Source organism: Diadema setosum, chromosome 8 (genome assembly GCF_964275005.1).
Source record: "Diadema setosum chromosome 8, eeDiaSeto1, whole genome shotgun sequence".
Taxonomy (NCBI): domain Eukaryota; kingdom Metazoa; phylum Echinodermata; class Echinoidea; order Diadematoida; family Diadematidae; genus Diadema; species Diadema setosum.
Genome location: NC_092692.1, coordinates 10,299,011 through 10,320,868, shown reverse-complemented (window position 1 = coordinate 10,320,868; position 21,858 = coordinate 10,299,011). Strand labels below are relative to the sequence as shown.

The 21,858-nt window shown below is 38.7% G+C and overlaps 1 protein-coding gene across 1 annotated transcript; it reads right to left on the bottom strand.

The window, feature by feature from the left end:
* Positions 1 to 8,390: 8,390 nt before the first annotated feature.
* On the bottom strand, positions 8,391 to 20,853 carry LOC140231804 (CDP-diacylglycerol--glycerol-3-phosphate 3-phosphatidyltransferase, mitochondrial-like). The gene is made up of 9 exons (XM_072311957.1): positions 20,611 to 20,853; positions 19,800 to 19,877; positions 18,881 to 19,164; positions 17,766 to 17,947; positions 16,011 to 16,699; positions 12,915 to 13,074; positions 11,507 to 11,572; positions 10,720 to 10,802; positions 8,391 to 8,510 (listed from the first exon to the last, which is right to left on the bottom strand). Exons 1-9 carry the CDS (start codon positions 20,851 to 20,853, stop codon positions 8,391 to 8,393), a joined length of 1,905 nt encoding a protein of 634 aa, XP_072168058.1.
* Positions 20,854 to 21,858: the final 1,005 nt, after the last annotated feature.

Genomic DNA, 21,858 nt, shown 5'->3' with positions numbered 1-21,858 from the left:
TACAAATACAAATATACATTGTTGTATCATGCGCCTTTTCGAGCCTCCAGACAAATTATGGATTCCTTTGCTAGCAGAACTGGGTCCTTCCGAAGATCGTGCTATTCCTGTCTCTTCTGAATACATAATTTCAACCAGAGGCTCTTAGTGCAAGGTACACATGTTTACTACGTTGGGCACTCCTCAACCAAGCTTTCAGTATGTCTTTGCACTTAAGTTATGCATATGATTTGGATGTCAGTACATTGTCTATTCTTGTATATGTCACTCATGCATTCTATTATGACTGTTAATTAGCTGCCATGGACCATGGGAATACAGTACTTATATTTTTGAGATAAGGATTGTGCAAAAAGATGAATTGATTATAAAACTAATTAGCTAATGAAGCAAATTAAATAATCCGAGTACTACCACTAACTATTGTGTCAGGAAGTGTCTGTACGTGTGTTTGTCTATTTGTTTTTGCATTAGGAGTCCTGATTTTTACCCACAAAAAAAAGGAAACATACAGTGATAGCTTTCCACTTTAACATTGCATCTACATGTATGTGTACATGTACGTGTGTACATGTACGTGTAAATACATTGCATCTACATGTATTTACACGAGAATACAATGTATATTGTACTGTAGCTGTTTACCCATTGAACATCCATCACAGCAAATCTGTTAAGATCAAAGATTTGCATTCATTTTAGTCAGGGGTCTGGGTGCATAAAATGAAGTGTTTGGTTCAAATTCTTCCACAAGCACCAAATTTTGCCCACAGGTCACTTAAAGGGACTGTACAGTACTGATTGAGGGGAGGATTCAGGTTTATAACATTCCTAAGTGAGATAATGAGAAACCTCTTCTGAGATATGAAAGAGGATGTAATTTTCATCAGGATTCAACATTTATTTGATGAAAAGTACAGTAGTTTTCAAATGGCCGAAATATCAAAAAAAGCGATAATAATAAAAGGCGACAGGCCACGACTTTTATCAGGATCTCTTTTTTATGCCTCTGCCACGAAGTGGTGCCGGAGGCATTATGTTTTCGGGTTGTCCGTTGTCTGTCCGTCCTTCCGTCCGTCCGTAATGAATTTTGTGGACAAGGTAACTATCAAAACCTGTTGAGGTATCCTAATGAAACTTGGCATGTACGTGTATTAGGAGGTGAAGTTGTGCCTATCAACTTTTGGGTGCACATGCTCAAGGTCAAAGGTCAAAAGGTCAAGGTCAAATACATAAAATTTCACTATTTCCACCATATCTATTGAATGCCTGAAGATATTTTCTTGAAACTTAGTGTATACATGTATTACCCAATTAAAATTCTCTGGTGAAAGTTTGGGTCATGATGTCAAAGGTCAAAGGTCAAAAGGTCAGGGTCAAATACATAAAATATCACTATTTCCACCATATCTATTGAATGCCTGAAGATATTTTCTTGAAACTTAGTGTATACATGTATTACCCAATTAAGATTCTCTGGTGAAAGTTTAGGTCATGAGGTCAAAGGTCAAAGGTCAAAAGGTCAAGTAAAAATATTAAAACTTCTTTTTTTTCTCCGTACCTTGGAAAATTGTTCAAGGTATCTTCATTGAACATAGTATATACATGTACTGACTGGAATTGATTATCTAGAGAATGTAGGGTTCATGGGTTCAAAGGTCAGGGGTCAAAGGTCAAGTGCAACACTTCAAAATTTTACTATTTCCCTCATATTTATGCAATGCCCGTAGGGTTATTTTTTATGCCTCCGCTACGAAGTGGTGCCGGAGGCATTATGTTTTCGGGTTGTCCGTCCGTCCGTACGTCCGTACGTACGTCCGTACGTACGTCCGTCCGCTTTCGTTTACGCGATAACTTGAGTAATATTTACTGGAATTTTACCAAACTTGGTCCAAGTATGAAGTATGATGGGGCAATTATTTGATTAGATTTTGGGTGAAATCGGCTGAAGGTCAAAGGTCAAAGGTCAAGGTCAAATCATGAAATTGTATCCGTTTACGCGATAACTCAAGACTGGATGGAGCAAATTTCACCAAACTTTGTTGGAGGATGATGTATGATGGGACAATTACTTGATTAGTTTTTCAGTGAAATCGGACAGAGGTCAAAGGTCAAAGATCAAGGTCAAATCCTAAAATTTATCTGTTTACGTGATAACTCAAAACTGGATGAAGCAGCTTTCACCAAACTTGGTCCAAGGAAGATGTATGATTGGACAATTAGTGGAGTAGATTTTAGTGACATTGGCAAGAGGTCAAAGGTCAAAAGGTCATGGTCAAATGCTACAAATGTTGCAATTTCCCCCATATCTATGCAATGCCCGAAGGTATTTTCTTGAAACTTGGTGTGGACATGTACTACTGCGTAAAGATTCTCCAGAGAGAGTTTCATGTCATAAGGTCAAAGGTCAAAAGGTCAAAGGTTAGGTGAAAATGTTGCAATATTACTTTTCTCTCAAATGCTTCAATGTATCTTCGTGGAACTTGGTACATATGCGTGTACTGTCTGGCAGGGATTATCTAGGGAATTTAGGGGTCATGGGTCAATAGTCAGGGGTCAAAGGTCAAGGTCAACTCCTCAAAATTTTACTATTTCCCTCATATACTAGTGCAATGCTTGCATTATTAGTTTCAAAACTTAATACATGCATTACCTAATGGAGATTCTCCGGGAAATTTCCAGCCAGAAGGTCAAAGGTTAAGGGTCAAAGGCCAGGTTTCAATGCCCCCCCCAAAAAAAAAAAAATAAAAAATAAAAATAAAAAATATATATATTTTGTACCGTCATCACACTCTTTCTTCGTACCTTGGAAATTACTCATTGCATAAACTTTCCCAAAATTCCCCAAATATGTGTACCTGCACTCTTAGAAAATTATAGCAAACCCAGTTCAAGACATTTCTGACAAACCTGTCATTTCAATATTTTGCCAGTTATGTGAAACTGTCATGGATCACACATTGTGAAGACATTGTACTATACGCCTATTGGGAGAATCATGCATTATGGCGGAGGCATCAGTCGCCATAGCGACATTTCTAGTTTTTTTTTACACTTGGTGTATGCATGTGTAACCTAATAGAAATTCTCTGGAAAGTTTTTTTTCTTCTTCTTTTTTTCCCTCAAAGGTCAAAAGGTCAAAGATCAAGTGAAAGTGCTGAACTAACTGTTTCCTCCATATCTCGGAAGTGGCTCAAGTTATCTTGAAACTTAGTACATATTATGCATGTTCTACCTGAAAGTGATTATCTTATGAATTTTAGGGTCAAGGGCCAGATGAAAATGGTAACAATTTACTATTCAATTCAGAAATTCACACCAATTCTCCACACCTGTACCTTGAAAATTACTCAATGCCTAAATGTATGAATGGGTCAAAGTCAAGTTAAAGTCCTTAAATCCCTAGATACATGCTCTCCTATTCATCCAATTGAACCTAGGTCAAGGAAGGTGAACATTCAACACATTTGTGACAAATTTGTTATTTCAATATTTTGCCAATTTTGTGAAAATGTAGTCACACATTGTCCACATGTACTATCTAGACCTATTGGGAAAATCATGCATTATGGCGGAGGCATACCAGTCGCCAAAGCGACATTTCTAGTTTCACCTTGTTTTTGGATATCTCAGTCATTTCAAAACCGATTTTCATCAAATTAACTTTTGATTCCCCTTAGAATTGTATGCTCTTTGACATTTCATAGAGTGCTGTTGAATATGGCCGCCCCAGTGGGCGTCCTTGGGGGCCTGTCAAAAATTGAAATACTTGTAGAAAGTATGGTTTAGGGCTACATGTGTGTCAAATTTAGTGCTTTTAGAAGAATGTGAACTGAAAAGTCCCTTACGCTCCCTCTATTTTATGTGACATACATGTGTAAGATATATCATTTTATGTCACACACACAATAAAAAATAATATTTTCAGTTCTGTTGATTCTTTGCCATATATAGGTTTATTTACCCTCTGTTTCAGACAGTAACACAAACAAACAAAAACATATACCACAAGCTCAGATTGGAACAATTTGATTATAATTCCACAGTTCAAATATGAATTGACATTGTTATCTCATTGGTGACATACAGTGTACTTGAAACACACTCAGCTCGATCTAGACCTGAACCATACGGCATGTCTTGTCTTTGGGCAACACAGCTTCTGATTATGCAATACTGGTACATGTGCATACTGTCAACTCTATGTACATGTAAGTTGACCGCTCCTACGTTGAATAATCAGCTGGGTTAATGAAAATAAAAAGCCCCAATTACATTCATGGTCTTACATGTGTTAATTCTCTAGGCACGCAGATATTAATTATCGCCGCAGTCACTGAATTTTCCTAAATCCTATCAAGATCGCCCTGAGTGGAGTTGACTGTATGCCCAAATGCTGTATTCTGGTCACAATGACCTCATTGCATCAAACCAAGTAAAAGGAAACTAAAGATAAATAGTGGATAATCTAAAACACATAGAGGTCACAGAACTGTTCATATGCAACAGTTTCATATGGAGTGAGAACACTGTACTGACTCCTGTAAGGGTGCTGAAAGTCTCCCATCAGGGTATTAAAAATTCTCCTGATGGATGTATGAAAAAAACAACAACAACACTATTGTTGCTTGGTGCTGTATCTTTCAGTATACAGGATATGAACAAATGTTTTGACATGCGCATGTACAATCACCCTTACCCAAGTCGACCTTGCAGAAGTCTACAAATTGGCTACAATAGTAAAAAACAAACAAACAAACAAACAACAACAACAACAAAAAACCAACCAAAAAATCCCTCTATCTTGGATAGATATGTACATCTCTTCATTGAATTGTCTACAGTGGATATCATGCAAGTGGAAGAATTTTTGACTTAGGCGAGGTCGACTGTATTTATAAAAACAGGCACAGCAGTACCCTTCAGCATCTTAAGTCCAAAATAGAACACATACATGGTGGTAGGACAACACATATGATATCAATTGCTAATACTGGGAACTCATGGGAGTCTAATGATAATTTTTGAACTCCTTTCCCTTTACTCCACCTTTATGAAGGAAATCTTTGGAATAAAATTACTGTTAAGTTCAGCCATGACTGATGAGTCATATACAACTCAGTTGTTGTACTCAAGACCAAAACATGTGATCAGCTACATCAACATCCTTCCTCAAAAGGATATTTTGGTCACACCAATGTGTTGAACCAGTGTATTTCAGTTTGCCATAAGGCCAAGTTTTGAGGGTACTAGTACTTACAAATACATATTTCATGAACATAAATCTTTACGAATCAAGACTTGTAGGACAAATTCTTTAGTGGTTAAATTAATGATATACACATAAAACCATTGCTAAAGGCATGACTGCTCTTGCGTACTAATTGCACGTTGCAGAAATTATTACCTGCATGCATGTTATTCTAGCATTTTGGGTATTAAGGTATGGCATATTTTCAATTTCATGAATACACGTAGCGATCTACCGACAGAATTTGAAAATACGAAGCCACTGCTGTATCATGACATAAACAGTAAGTGACCAAGGAATTGACATAAAGACAGTGAAATACTTTGGCAAGTCAAGGCTGCATATCTGGATGGGCACACATTCGCTGTAAATGCACAAGCAAAGTTTTGTCATGCAGGAATAAATGTGACCGTGCATCACAAAACGAACAAAACGTCGCACACACTGATTTTGCGCGAGGACTGAAAATAAGTGAAATGGGTCAACCTAGCCGATCTTGACTTTTTCATCTTTTCTGAAAGAGCAAGTCTTCTTCTACATTATGCTAAAATTTGGGATCATAAAACGGGCAGGAAAGTGTGTTTTTTAGCAGTTGATCTCGAACTTTTTTTGAAGAATAGTGTGATTAGGTGTGTCGTTAGAGTCCCCTTTTCATTTCTAAAAAACCTTGTACACACTCATCACTTTCAACTGTAATAACTTTTGAAAGGACAAAGCTACTGCTCTGAAAGTTGACATCAATTATGGACAGAATGTGTTAATAAGGTATGCTCAATTTCAGTTAAATCTGATAATCTCTTCATTGTTGTTACTCTGGTGGTTTACTTCCTGTTTTTTGTCCAATTCATCACACAGCCAGCACGGCTTGGTATAGATTAAGCTCTTGAATAGACACTGTACTTCAGAGCCTCTTTTCTCTGTTCACACTTTTCCTGAGTGTGTGCTTTCTTTCCAATATTAAGATAGGTTAGGAGAGTCCATTTGATTTGAGTTATACATCATTTTAAAGCTTACAGTGTGCTCTTTCAGAATATGCTCTTAACTAAAATTTCATGTCTGGCGACTTTCTGTTTATTTTGTGAAGCAGGGTCACAAATAGTGCATCCAATATGATAAACTTTTAGTGTGGTTTGAAAGTTTACATGGTGACGTATGAAGAAGAGAGGTTTGCTGTTAACACCATGTGTGTGTAGTCCTTGCAGAGGACTGTTGTTTGGGAAAAGAAGACCCTAGAAAGATGAGAGTACTAGTAATATGTATGGTTCCTATCATATGAATGCTTGCACAGGTATGCAATCCAGCAACTGATATTGCTATATAAGAATACATTGTGCGGTAATTCACTCCGTTTCCTGTTCCAGAAAACGGGATAACAATACCAACCCTAGAGGTTCACCTCTGACATAGTTGGAAAACTATCTGTCTACCAGGCACAGATGTGGCATACATTGCACAAAGAATACTCTTTCGTTACTTAATTGCAGTGACTCATATCTGGAAATTCGCTTTCAACTTATCGCATCATATGGTAGTACATTTAATACTGTGACAAATGAAATTGCAAGATGCAAAGCAAAGATATTATCATCTGGCCTTGACAATATTGCACCTCTTTCCTGTGCTATCAACATTTTATAGCACATACATGCCCTGGAATACAGAACAGTGCACAATCCATCCTTGTACACAATTGCACAAACTGGTGCACTGTTTAATCTAAATTCCTGTATTCTACATACCTGCATATCTGCCTCTAGTCCCTAATCTTTTGGACACCACACAGTCCCCAGAGTCTATTGCTACTGTGTGAATTCACAGCATACTGGCCCCCAACACAGCAAATAGTAATCTATATGTGATAGGGCTTAAAAAAATATGTTTCAAAATGTTTCCACATTTCAAAGGAAAAGAGGAGGAAATTATACAATTCCCCTTTTTCATGAGTTTCTTGTAGTACAAGGTTTTGGAGAGTTTTGTGTGTGTTCTTAATAAAATACCTCATACAGGACGCTTACATGCTACTGATACGTGGAATATATGACATGGTATTTCATGGCATGGAAATTTTGTGCGAATTTTGCCTTTAAATGAATCTCCATGTAAATAGCAGCAAACGTATAAAAATATGGTACATACATGTATATATTTATTTTGAGATATTGATATATGTGAAAAACTATTCTCATCTCCCAAATTATAGGGTAGTGGGGCTTACCCTATAGCAAGAAATTAATCACACAAAAAAAGTTTCCACTTAAAAAAAAAATATTTCACACAACAGCAGAGACTCCAACCCCAAGCACCTTCTGATCTGGAGATTCTCCCGCCTAAAACCCCTAGCAAACGGGAGACTCAAACTTGATGTGCGCGCATAAGTGCGAAGTGCGAAGTTCCTTGCGGCCAGGGTCCAGAGCCTGCTTAAGGGCCCTGGAAGCTCTAGGGTTCTAGATGCTCCCTCATGCTATCTAAGGCTTATTTTTCAACATACGATGACACTAAGTAAGGGAGAAATTAAATCTCAGGCGGGAGAGTGGGAGATTTTGCAAAAATGGGCTTTCAGTGGGAGATCTCCCGTCGAAAGCAGGAGAGTTGGAGTCTCTGCAACAGTACATGGTTCTCTTGGAAGATCTTGACATCTCATCCCCTGACACAGACAAAGACTATTAAACAGTTTCACTTGATTGATTGCACAGAGTGGGGGACATGGTGAAGTAAACATGCTCAAATATTTTTTACAATGACTGCATGCATGGAGCAACACTGAGCAATAGCCCTCACCTGTTGCCACACTAAGTACATTATACCATGCAAGTAATACCAAAGGCATGTATAAAATATCTTATTTGTGCCTCGTACAAAGTCAATAAAACTTAATACACAATAATGCAAATGACATTTTCATACAGTAATATAAACAGCTGCATGGCCTACATCATACAGAGTGTTTTTGCAATAGTGCTGACTAAAAATAGCCCTGAGTTACAGTTCCTCGTCAATGGGGCATGAAACTTGCCCTTTAGTTCTTTTCCCCACTGCGAGCTCCTTCCCTCTGAACCTGTCTCAAGCCATTCTCTCTCCCCTTCTCTCCCTCTCTCTTTCTCACTCACTCACCCACTCCCCCCCCCCCCCCAACTCTCAATCAGAAGAAATTCCTTGTGATACTGACAACCAGTTTCGTCCAGAGAGGCACTTTTCTGTCGGGCTCCGTGAATGTTTCCCCGGTCACCATTTGCGATCTAGCGTACAGCCTCTCTTGCTCCTAAAATAGGGATCAATGGAAGGATTTCAAAAAATGTAATTAGGATAACATGTTCTCAGTCAAATTCACAAAGGTACATGTACTTTGAAAATAATAAAAATCCACATTCTCTACTTAGCCCATGGATTAACCTATGGTGAAAGAGGCATACCGCAATCACATGTTTGTAAAGTACAATATGTGTTTATTATTGGCTGCCTGTCGGGCTCTGTGATGTGTAACATGTATTTGAACTGTCGATATTTACATAATCCATGAACTAACTATGCACTACCTTTGTTTGTTCCAGCCAGAAACCAGTTAGGATGACGGGTAAAGGGGAAATAAAACATTCCTTCAACCATCCAAACAATGATATCTCTTACTCTATTCAATTTGATTGTTGGGTTTTTTTTTCAAGGAGTGATAATAATAATAATAATAATAAAAGCTATTTTTCATATAGCACATTTCAGACTTATTAAGAATTTCAATGCCCTTTACAGACTAGTATTCACTATGAGTCAGGCTTCATTGGGCTTGAACCCCAAAACACATACCATGCTCCTGCAATTCAAAGTCAAGCGCTCTTATCCACTTATCCACTGTATTCAATTTGATTGTTGTTGTCGTTTTTTCAAGGAGTGATAATGATAACAATAAAAGCTATTTTTTATATAGCACATTTCAGATTTATTAAGAATTTCAATGCCCTTTACAGACTAGTATTTAGTACATGTCAGGCTTCATTGGGCTTGAACCCAAAAACACATACCAAGCTCTTGTGATTCAAAGACTAGCGCTCTTATCCACTTATCCACTGTATTCAATTTAATTGTTGGTTGTTTTTCAATGTGTGATAATAATGATAATAAAAAGCTATTTTTAATATAGCACATTTCAGACTTATTAAGAATTTCAATGCCCTTTACAGACTAGTACATGTATTTAGTACATGTCAGGCTTCATTGGGCTTGAACCCCAAAAACACATACCAAGCTCTTGTGATTCAAAGACTAGCGCTCTTATCCACTTATCCACTGTATTCAATTTAATTGTTGGTTGTTTTTTCAAGGTGTGATAATAATAATAATAAAAAGCTATTTTTTATATAGCACATTTCAGACTTATTAAGAATTTCAATGCCCTTTACAGACTAGTATTTAGTACATGTCAGGCTTCACTGGGCTTGAACCCCAAAACACATACCATGCTCTTGCGATTCACAGACAAGCGCTCTTATCCACTCATCCACTTATCCACTGTATTCAATTTGATTGTTTGTTTTTTCTTCAAGGAGTGATAATAATAAAAGCTATTTTTCATATAGCATGTTAAAGACTTATAAAGAATTTCAATGAGCTTTACAGACAAGTATTTAGTATGTGTCAGGCTTCATTGGGCTTGAACCCCAAAACACATACCATGCTCTTGCGATTCACAGACAAGCGCTCTTATCCAATCAGCCAGAAAAACCTCCACAATATAGTGCACAAACATAACTGTATGTATACTGTATATTGTCTTCGTTAAAATCACTGCAGTGTACAAAGCTGTTTGATATTCATACTCATATCATGATAATGCTGATCTCACATGGTGGATAAATTTATGTACTGTGCTTGTCTATCACAGGATGCAGCACTGCTGAATCAATAAATATTACATAGTGAAGCAATGGTCAATTGACAATGCTGTTGTACAGCTAACTAGAGTCACAAGGTCTAGCCTTCTATGGAAAGAATGCACAAAAAATGTCTCTGGCAATACACTTCTCCTGCCCCCCCCCCCCCCTTCTCTTTAATTGAATTATTAATGGGACAAACGCTATCGCTGGAAGAATAACATCTCGGAAAATATAACTAACACACATATACAAATGCTAAATGCAGCATACAACTACCAGAAGATATGAACAATATGCCATGGCTACACTTTTCTACACACTTTATGGGCCCAACAAGCTTAAAACACACTGAGAGCTAACAGATCAAACTGATTTCAACCCATTATGACCTACAGGGTCTCACTTATTCCTGTCTAGAGTGTACAGGACTTCAGGATCCTGTAGCAAAAGGGCCACTTGGTCGGACGTTTTTCTTAGCTTTTGTTTGAATATCACATACTCATGATGAATTCGATCATGAATGCAACATGGAAAGCACATCTCATATTCACATACAAACAGATATATATCATCGTGAAGAAAAGAAAAGCAAGTAACCATTACCATGTGCAGCTGTTCTCTGAGGGAGTCATTTTGCGTCACGATGGCCAGCTGGGCCTCAAGATCTCGATGAACCGACCTATGACCTTCAGGCAAACATGTGGGGAAACAAACACATGCCACTGCATCAATGAGAAGCAAAAGGTCGCTAATTACATTTAACTTGCATCAAGCGTCACATACGATTGCATCAATGAGAAGCAAAAGGTCGCTTATTGTGTTTAACTTGCATCAAGCATCACATACGATTGCATCAATGAGAAGCAAAAGATCGCTAATTGCGTTTAACGTGCATCATGCAAGCATCACATATGATTGCATCAATGAGAAGCAAAAGGTCGCTAACTGCATTCAACTTGCATATCAAGCATCATGATGAATAAGAGTGTACTGTGAATCTTGATGAGCTGACTTCAGTTGTTATCCTGTCTCCAGGAGCTCTCAATCAGCCTGCAGCAAATTGTTGTTCCACCGTGAAGAACATATATAATGCATTCTGACACTAGATCAGATGAATCAGACTGCACAAACTATGATATGCCTCCTTCTCACTGCTTTCCTTGACAAATTTTCCTCATCATCAAAAATTACTTTGGATATGTCATCTACAAGAACAAACAACCCCCCCCCCAAAAAAAAAAACAAAACAAAACAAAACAAAACAAAACAAAACAAAACAAAACAAAAAACAAAAACACATCTTTGAAAAGAACTAAATGTTTTGGTAGGATTGTGCAACACAACTTGGTACTGCCAGTGGCAAGCTTATGTCTTTGATTATTATACTCACCAAAGTTTGGGGAACCTATGAGCGTCAGTGTGGGCCGTCTCTGTCCTGGAAGATAATACCAGAGACCTGTGCATACAAAAACAAACGAATAAAAAAATGAAAAGATTAGTAAACGAATGAATCAAATAATCAAAATGGTCTCGGAGTATAAAACATATGCAGATTTCAGCATACTTTGAATACCATGCCCAGGTAATATTGCAGTCAATATGTTGGTCTTTAAGACCCCGTTTACAGTGCGGGGCCGGGCTCGGCCGCGGCTCGGCCGCGGCCGAGTCCGGCCTCAATTGCGCGGCCGAGCCTCGCAATTTTGTCCGTTTACACTGCTGGGCTCGGCCGCGCTTTTAATTCAAACCTTTCAATATTTTGTCGTAGTGGCGCTCTGCTTGTAAACAAATGCAATTTGGTATAGCCTGGTTTTCAGACCCTTTGCCAACTGGATTCCGTGGCGACGAAGTCGCCGTTCGGGCAGAGGCCTTTGCCGAAGGAAAAATCCTTTGCAGGACAAAACCACCTTAAACTATACTAGTTTTCCACGTTGAGGGGGTTAATATCCTGAATAGCGAAAGATACAGGCAGAGGGTTTGGAAGCCAGACTAAAATTGGCCGCGCAATTGGCCGCGCATTTGGCCCAGTTTGCGTTTACACCAAGAAGAGGCAGGGCTCGGCCGCGGCTCGGCCGCGGCCGAGACCACCTCCAGAGCGAGGCCAAATGCGAGGCCAATTTTGGCCTCGCATTTGGCCTTTTGCACGTTTACACTCAAGCGGGGCCGAGCTCGGCCGCGGCTCGGCCGCGGCCGAGCCTCGCACTGTAAACGGGGTCTATATCTCTTGCATGTATACTGGACCTTAGTCTTCCATTGTGCTATATCAACAGTTGTTGTTGTTTTTTCTTCCGAATATCTGCATCGTGAAAATCTAAAGCTCCCTAATACTGTACGAGCTGAAATTTTCGCGGTGGTTTTATTTTCGCGAATATCGCGAATCGCTTTTGAACCGCGAAAATAACAACATGCGAAAATGTCCTCCAAGTAGCAATTCGCGAAAATATCTGTACACGAAAATTTCAGCTCGTACAGTACATACAATCAAGAGCACTTTACAGTTGTGATTACAGTGGACTTCCCTTATAATAAAGTCCTCGGGAACAGCAGATTTCTTTCATCACATCAAAATTTCATTATAACCAAACAAATAAACAATAAAAAACATCAATAAAGAACATACAGCGGATAATGCTGCAGCCTGAATTTTTGTTTCATTGTAACCGGAATTTCATTATGAACCGCGTTCATTGTAATGGGAGTGCACTGTACAGTAAACCTAATCCAAAGCAAGAGACAGATTTAAAAAACAAATGGGCCACATAAAGTGCTAGCTGGCACTTGTCCGAATCCCTGTTCCCGACCTTTGACATGGAAGGTCCAGGAGTCCCTGTAGTACTCGTAGAGCCTGATCCTGTGCTGAAGACCCCGACGACAGAGAGTGCCAAAAAACTGGCAGGCGATGAACGTGTACGAGTCTGGGATGTAGCCAGAGATGCCACGTGACCCATAAAAACCGTTGACCTTTGAAAAGAATAGGGCAGAGGTCGCTGTGTCAAACATGTACGAGATACAACTCTACACTCTATATCTTAGGTACACAGGCATGTCCATTCTGAAGCACTACAGAGAAACTACGACTAATGTGCATACACATACCGGTACATGTAACATAGACAAGCTCGAGATCGAATTATACTGCCTGATAGAGAAAGACCCTGTTATAATGAGCTCGCTTATGATGAGGAACCACATTAATGAGGTGATCTCCCTTGTTAAATCCATATACAAGCTTGTGTAATAGCAATGCAAAGACTGCTGACAAGTTTGACTACTTGTACATTGTATATATGACTCCATGCTATGTTTCTCTTTGTTTATAATGCATAATATCATAACAAGGAACTGGTTATGACGAGGTAATATCGGTGGTCCTACAGATCTCGTTATAACGAAGTTTAAAGGGACTGTACAATAGTGGTTGAGGTGAGGATTCAGGTTTATGACATTTTTTTGGTGAGATAATGAGAAACCTCTTATGAAATATGAAAGAACATGTAATTTCAAGAAGGATTCAACGTTTATTTGATGAAAATTGGCCTTGAAATGGCTGAGATATCGAAAAAAGCGATCCTAATAAAACTGACAGGCCATGACTTCTATTAGGAACTCTTTGTTCTTCCTTGTTTTTAGATATCTCAGTCATTTCAAAACCGATTTTCATCAAATAAACTTTTGATTCCCTATAGAACTGTATGCTCTTTAACATTTCATGGAGTGGTTTCTTAATATCTCACAAAACATTACAAGCTGAATCCTCACCTCAACCAGTACTACACAGTCCCTTTAACTGTATCACACACACTACAAGACACTAATGTTATTACATTGAAAGCAAGGGAAAAAATCCTTCTGGAGAAAAGAGCTTGCATATAATTGATACATACAATGTATATATACACATATTATATAAGTATATTCTCATATGTTCAACTGATAGTTCAGATGTATACAATTGTATGGAAAGGAAAACAGGATACATATGGCCAAGTGCTCAATTCATGGAGAATTATATGGGACATTTGTTGCAAGTGCTAATATGCCCTAGGAACAGAATGGCAGATACCCGTACATTATGTATGTGTAGCCGACATCCTAGGCCACTTTAATACACTGCATACACATGGGCTGGACTTTCAATTCATTGATATTTATAGTGGTTCTTTTCCCAATATCTCATGTACCAAAGACTAATACTATCATCAGTTTCCATGGTACTATGTTTAATGGTACCGTTTTGTTAGGCATTTATTGACTGTCACTTGTGGCAATATTTGTAGAATTTTGGAATTTGACCTGGATTTTGGACTGGTGTGATTCTAGCTTTTCATTAGCTCTACCACAAACACACACACAAATGCCTGAGAGTGAACATTATATCATAATTGGCCATTGCACTACACAGCTAACAAGGAAAAGTAGAAATCATGCGGTGCGTAATATATGTCCCCGCCGGAAGTAGCATTTAGTAGCAAAATGTACAATATAGGTAAAAAGATCAAGGTCAAAGGTCAAAGAAGTCAAAGGTCAAAATTCTATGTAGAAGATTTGAAGCCCTCACCTAGTACCATTACATAAAGCAAATGGAATCGAAATCGGGTTAGAAATAGTGAAGGAGTAGCATTTTGTAGCCAATGTGCAATATAGGTAAAAAAATCAAGGTCAAAGGTCAAAGAAGTCAAAGGTCAAAATTCTGTGTAGAAGTTTTGAAGCCCTCACCTAGTGTCATCACATAAAGCAAACGGAATCAAAATCGGGTTAGAAATGGCGAAGGAGTAGCATTTTGTAGGCAATGTGCAATATAGGTCAAAAATCAAGGTCAAAGGTCAAAGAAGTCAAAGGTCAAAATTCTGTGTAGAAGTTTTGAAGCCCTCACCTAGTGCCATCATATAAAGCAAACGGAATCAAAATCGGGTTAGAAATGGCGAACGAGTAGCATTTTGAAGCAAAATGTACAATATAGGTCAAAGGTCAAGGTCAAAGGTCACAACTGAAATTCTGTATAGAAGTTTCAAAGCTCCCATGTAGTGCTATCATATAAAGCAAACAGAATCAAAATCGGGTTAGAAATGGCGAAGGAGTAGCATTTTGAACATTTTGATCACACACGGACGCACGGACAGACGGACACACGGACACACGGACACACACACACGTACGGAGCCCGTTTCATAGTCCCCTGCTCGAACTCGTTCAGCGGGGACAATAAAACTACTTTTACTCCCTCAATTTCTACCACTTATATTATAATCAACTTTTATAACCTTAACCCTTTGGTCAATCAGTGTCAACCATAGCTTAAAAAAATTAAAAGAGAGGAAAAGAATAAGGTATTTGGATTGGTTTCGAATATGGTACCATGCCAAATTTCACAGAGGTAGGCTCAATTACAGGGTCAAGTTATAGTGGTGGAAGGGGGGAAATGATTGCAAATAGATAAATTGGCTACAGAACGATGTACACACAAATGTGAAAACTTAAAAATGTCTCTGACACTGCCATTTTGATAATATGCATGATTGTTATTCTTCCTGAAAATCAACATCACTTTGACTCTTTATGCGCCCAGACATTAAGCATAACTTGCCCAGCTTTTTTCATTATCTGTTGTCAGTGATCAATCTAAACTTTCAATTCAAACTTGACCTTCAACTGTAGACATAATGTTAGTAAGCCCACTCAGGCATAGCAATGTGCCTCAGTCCAACAGGAAGGAAATGGCAGCATAAAGGGATTAGGTAATCCCTACTCACTGACAATCAATTTCCAGACATCTGTGCCAATCTGTGAAGATAATACAGTATTAAAGGGTTAATCTATCATTGCAGAAAGTCATTTGAACTAATTTCACCAAATGTAGCATTACCAGGTATACAAAAAATGGAAGATTTCACACAGACCTGTGGGGAAGCCATCAGTATCTCAAATGTTGGCTTGGACTTGAGAATGGTGTCCATGTACTCCGAGGTCAAGTTGAAGTAGCCAGAGGCCAGGTAGCACACACCTTCACCATCCCCCTCGCCAAGCAGTCTCCTGGTCACCTCCTGGTCAACGGTCACTCCGAGGGGTCCCATCTGGACCAGGGGATATATCACGGTGTCCTTTCCTGACAACACCTCGTCCGCTTCGGATGCAGCGGTCATCCTGGACTGTTTTGCAGGACTTCCATCGTTTCCCGTCATCCCACAATTTTCCACCCCTTGACACTGGTCTCTGGTCCTTCCCCTCCCACTGTCCCCCTGCACAAGTGGTTCTTGACCAAGTCCAGCCTCCCTGTCAGGATGCCCCTCCCTAGCACCGCTTCCATTGGCACTTCCTCCACCGCTTTCCAATACACCACAACTCGTCCTCCTATCATTACTCAATGCACCGTTTCCCACACTTGAATGACCCACAGCATTTTCAGTCCTTCCTGAAATGGGGCGAGGGTGGTGCGTATTCCTGCCCTCCTGCATCAAGCTACCTCGGCTTTTCTGCAGCATCGTCCTCTGCCATTCGCTCACTGAACACACAATCCCGCTAGTCTCATCGGGGCTTATGAGAGCTGTCATTGCCCTACATGCTTGCTGCTTAAACTGATCGATGTTTCCTGTGAGAGCAGAAGGCAACAGTTTTATGCACAATTTAGCCATCAGAATATGACAAGGACATACATTCCTCAACTTTCTGTCAATGGTGATTCCCTGCCCTGAAATAAATGTCTGACAACTGTACAATGATTATCCTATCATTTGTGACAAGCAACAAATTGGCATATTATTCACAAATCAATACATTCAAGGTAAAAGTTCATATAGTATTGACTAATCAAAAGGTTGTGGCATGAAAACCTCAACATCATTGATCAGAGCCCTTATTGCACTTGGCATTACAAGACAAAAAAGAAGCAGACAAACAATGCACACTTGTAGAAGTGACAATGCTGACCCTGCACTCTGATGTCGAAATGGTGAAATGACACCAAATGTGGAATTTAGAAATAAAAGGCTGTCTCTGATGAAATCAAAGCCACATAATAAGGATGAGACAGGCTGAATATACCACAAGCTTACATCAGTTTGAATGTCAGAAAATTACCCTAAAACTGTCAGGTGATTATGAAATGAAGTTAACAATCAAGATGACCTCTTTACTGTACATTTCCCACTGAATGCAACAATACCATCGTAGCCGTCAAAACAACTACCTACTGTGTGACATATTATGTTCAACATTACACTTTTCAGACAGTGGTAATCAGATGGTTTTAAAAATGACAATTTGACATTTATCTGATTATTACTTTCTTACTCATTGTGGATCTCAAAAAACTTTTTATCAGTCTGCCACATAGCCTTCTACTCCATAGAGCAAAAGTAAGATGATGTTATTATCCTCACTATGATGATGATGATGATAATGATGATGATGATGATGATGATGATGATAATGATAATAATAATAATAATAATAATAATAATAATAATAATAATAATAATAATAATAATAATAATAATAATAATAATAATAATAATAATAATAATAATAATAATAATAATGATAATAATAATAATGATGATGATGATGATGATGATGATAATAATAATCATCATCATCATCATCATTAAAATGATAATAATAAATCTCCTCCTTGGATGCATGCTCCCTGAACTCACCTTTCACTGGATGGATGCTGGTATCTGAGAAGAGAGAGAGGGAGTTGTCTGAATGCAGCTGGAAGGACATGGAGCTCACACCCAACACCAAGCGGTTGAAGAAGCTCACCAGTTCGGGGCAGTCCCTGATCAAAATGTACCGGTCCTGGCGGTTGCTGAAGTACATCTCGCTCAAGTTAGCACTGCAACAGGAATGGTTATGTGGTATCACTGGACAATGGCAAACTGCAAACCTTGAGGAAAAGGGTAGCACAACCATCTACACAGGTGTGACAGAGATATCTGTTTAACAAGTCCTTTTTCTCTTTTGTACTCATATTTATTACATTTTCCACACACATACAATTGTATCTACTTCATTTTTTTTTTTCTACAGTTAGGTAATGAATATGCATTGCAAGCAAGTAATTAGGCAGTCTGCTTTTCTAACTCCAGCAATAATCTATCTTAGAATGTGGAAAAAACTATTTCTCATGATTCAGTATGTATGTATTCAAGACGATATTTCATAGAAGCTGAATGCATTGTCCCTACAAAGCAGACGCACTCAAATGTAGTTCATATCATTACTGATTTGTATGAATCATAAACCTCCTTTCCTGTGATACCCACAACATCTGAAATAAAGAACAAACACACATTCATTACATTTTGCATCAAAGTGCAAATCAATTTGATTTTGCCATCTTTTCAACCTCCATCATATCTTTCTAATTTACTTTTCTTTTCTTTTTTTTTTCTTTTTTTTTTTTTTGTGGTTGGAAAACCAGTCACCATGTTGTACAGTGATCTTAATCACAATGTTTTACTGGTATTACAGAGTCCACATATACATAATACTCTCAAGTTGGTAAGTGTTTATATGTCCTGAATATGCACCTAAGATAAGGCCATCAAGCTTCAGTTTAAGCATGCTAACTGGCAAACAATGACTTGTTGCTCTTACAGTAATTACTGTACGGCAAACAATCAATGGTAGATAAAACATGACTAAATATCTACTTATATTTCTACCAATCATGCACTGTCCACATCCTTCCCCCTCCCCCCCCCCCCAAAAAAAAAAATATATATATATATATATGTATATATTCATCCTGTCAATTCGAACTAACCCTGACATTAATAGGTTGTCATCAAATGTGTAGACCTTGAGATGAGAGAGACCAATGGCTTCATTGAACCGTTCTGGTATGAGGGCCTTTTTCGCGCCCCTCAGCTCCGGTGTGTGGTACAGGGAGACGGACACGCGGTCTCGGAACTCGCGAATGAGCGGGAGCAGCATGGTCCGGGAGTTACTCTTCCCCCTTGACCCCCTCACACAATCCAGCAAGACATGGACACTCAGTTGCTCACAGTCAGCGAGGGACCGCTGGCAGGCTTGGCGCAGGCAGGAGACCTGGAGGTAATTTGGGCATTGCAGAGAAGAAAGGCTTTTAAAATGATTAACTTCACTTTAAGGGAACAAAAACCCAAATATATGTGGATTGAGAAAAGCAGCAATATTAGGACAACACATCAGTGATGTTTCGATTCTAAAGTTATACATTCTTAAAGTTTTGGTTTAAATATAAGGGATATACAGGCAGGGCTAAACCTTGCATATACAATGTATGTCAATGCTGATGTTCTTGAAGCTCCAAGGAGAATGAACAAAGTGTAGTTCTTGCAGAGTTTCACAAAAATGTGGTGGGAGAAATTCCCACAATTTTCTACACACAGAAATACTATCATGACAAAAACTATATTTGGATGTAATTAAAGAATAAAGCAAATGTCATTTTCAAACTGAAATTCAGATACTATTCTTTTAATGACATCTCAGCATTTTCTATCAAGTAAAAAGAAATCCTGTTGGTATAAAGATAAGGTAAGCAGCTGGTGACTACCTTTGCACATCATTTACTGTCTAACATTGGTCCTTATGGATGAAGGAAATGTATACATGTACAGTGTAACTGCAGGCTTTAAAAGTAATACATGTACATACTGGCATATTTCACTTAAGTGGAGATCTAGTGCTAGAGGTCTTACCAATTCTTGCTCCATGGGTCCATCCCCAAGGTACAGGGAGGCCAACACAACACTTTTTCTCGCGATTCCAATTTGCTCCTGAGTATAAAATACAAATTACAAAACAAAGTTTACAATATTCAATACGTTAGCTACATGTACGCATACAGGCAACCAATGATGCCACTGGAAATGTACAATGTGTAAAGTTTGTTACTCAGCATGTTCCAGATGATGAAGGGTAACTGTGCCATTTAGTACTATTTCAGGAGCTCTGTATACATTAAGTTCTGAAGAGCATTTAACTTAAGTGTGGATCATGTCAAAAGTTTAAAATATATATGATTTCATGTCACAGAAGAAATTAAAGATGATATACTGCTGGAAATCCCTTATGTGACTATTTGATGCAAAGTATCCACAACATTATGGTCTAAAACTGATTAGAAAACAAAAATGTATTCTGCATTCTATTTCAGTTGGCCCTGTGTACATCAACACTGACAAAAGTACACATTAATACATAATTCAAAAGGGTAGCATTTGTATTAGATACAAACTCAAACGCCAGGCTGCATGTAAAAATCAAGAATTGTATGTTCTTCACTGGATCATCATCAGATTTTTCTTGAAGGCTTTAAGTGATAAAGCAAATATCTCAAAGATGGTCTTCCATACCCTTACTGTTCTCTCTCATGTACTAGTCAGACAATGAAAATTACAAATCATATTTGCATCAAACCATTTATGAACGTATTTCAATAGTGCATTTCTGCATATTGTGATTTCATTTACTGCCTTACATTCAGAGAATCGTTCTGAACATGCTCACCTTGATTGTGTTGTAGAATTCTGAGGGGTCATGCAACACAGTAATCTGGTCTCCACGAACTCTGAACTCTGGCGCCATCACCTTTATCCACCGGAAATGCGAGGCCAAGCTGGCAGTGTCTCGTCCGTTTTCTACGGCCTCCATCATGGTCGTCAGGGAACGATTCGCGTTTTGCATGCACTGCGCCACCCGCCGAGTTCCAAGGCATACCACAAGGGTCGTCTGGCACATCAGACGGTACATAGTCGAGTCCGGCTGCCTCAACTCTAAATAAAGTGACCGTCAAAGAAAATTCAAACACCTTGACTTGAAATCAAAACCAGGGAGATTTGAGGTGGGGGGGGGGGGGGGGGGGAGTTATCAAGAAGATACAGTGTACTTGTGTGCTACATCTTGTATCTCAATGACAATAAACAATTAATACCAGGGGGGTTTTCATAAAGCTGATTCGTAAAGTTATGAACGACTTACGAGCGACTGGTGATCAGTTCTTGTGCTGAATTATGGAAATTCTGATAAGTATAGCACATCAGGCTAGAACTGATCACCACACACAGGCACACGCTTCTCAGTGACTGAACGTTTGACCAGCCACCCAGGCCCAGGGTCCCGCCCGGTCCAGCATTCGATATTTGAAGAGGAAAAATGTTTCAAAATCATAAGCTTAGCTCTAAAGAGGAGGTTTGAGGAAAATAAGAAGAAACGGTGCTCTAAATATCAGTTTTGTCGTCGTAACTAGATAAATTATGCTGTTTATTTACCTTCTCGCGCATTGATTGAGAAGCCACGTAGTACACCAGTCGCTCGTAAGTTGTTCGTAACTTCACGAACAGCTTTATGAAACAGGGTACAGGTATACCAGTATTTAATCACACAAGCTTTCATCAATTTGCCTGGATGATAAATTAATTTATAACAGGAAATGTCACATAGATAAGATCTAGGACAACTATGGACTCAAGGAAGGCTTGGCAACTCTGTAAATAAATAAATGTCATTTCTATCAACAACATTAGATTCTATACCCATTCTCAATCTCACTACCGGGGTTCCAAATTGGCATTGACTTTGCCAGCAGACATCAATTCCCACTTGTAAAACGAAAAGATACGGTAATTGGGGAATTCATATGTCTACACTATTATTATTCAACTACACGCAGCCGCTGTCACACAGTGGTCTGGTCAGGCTACACTATTATTGTGATCTCTATATTACTACTAGACACTCAGTCTCATAGACTACGGA

Excerpts from the sequence above, each read along its gene's own strand:
- LOC140231804 (XM_072311957.1), bottom strand. The coding sequence starts at position 20,853 with ATGTACCGTCTGATGTGCCAGACGACCCTTGTGGTATGCCTTGGAACT. Across the intron at positions 19,878-20,610 it reads AATTCTACAACACAATCAAG|GAGCAAATTGGAATCGCGAG; the intron begins GTGAGCATGTTC and ends TTTTATACTCAG. Across the intron at positions 16,700-17,765 it reads CAGCATCCATCCAGTGAAAG|GAAACATCGATCAGTTTAAG; the intron begins GTGAGTTCAGGG and ends CTGCTCTCACAG.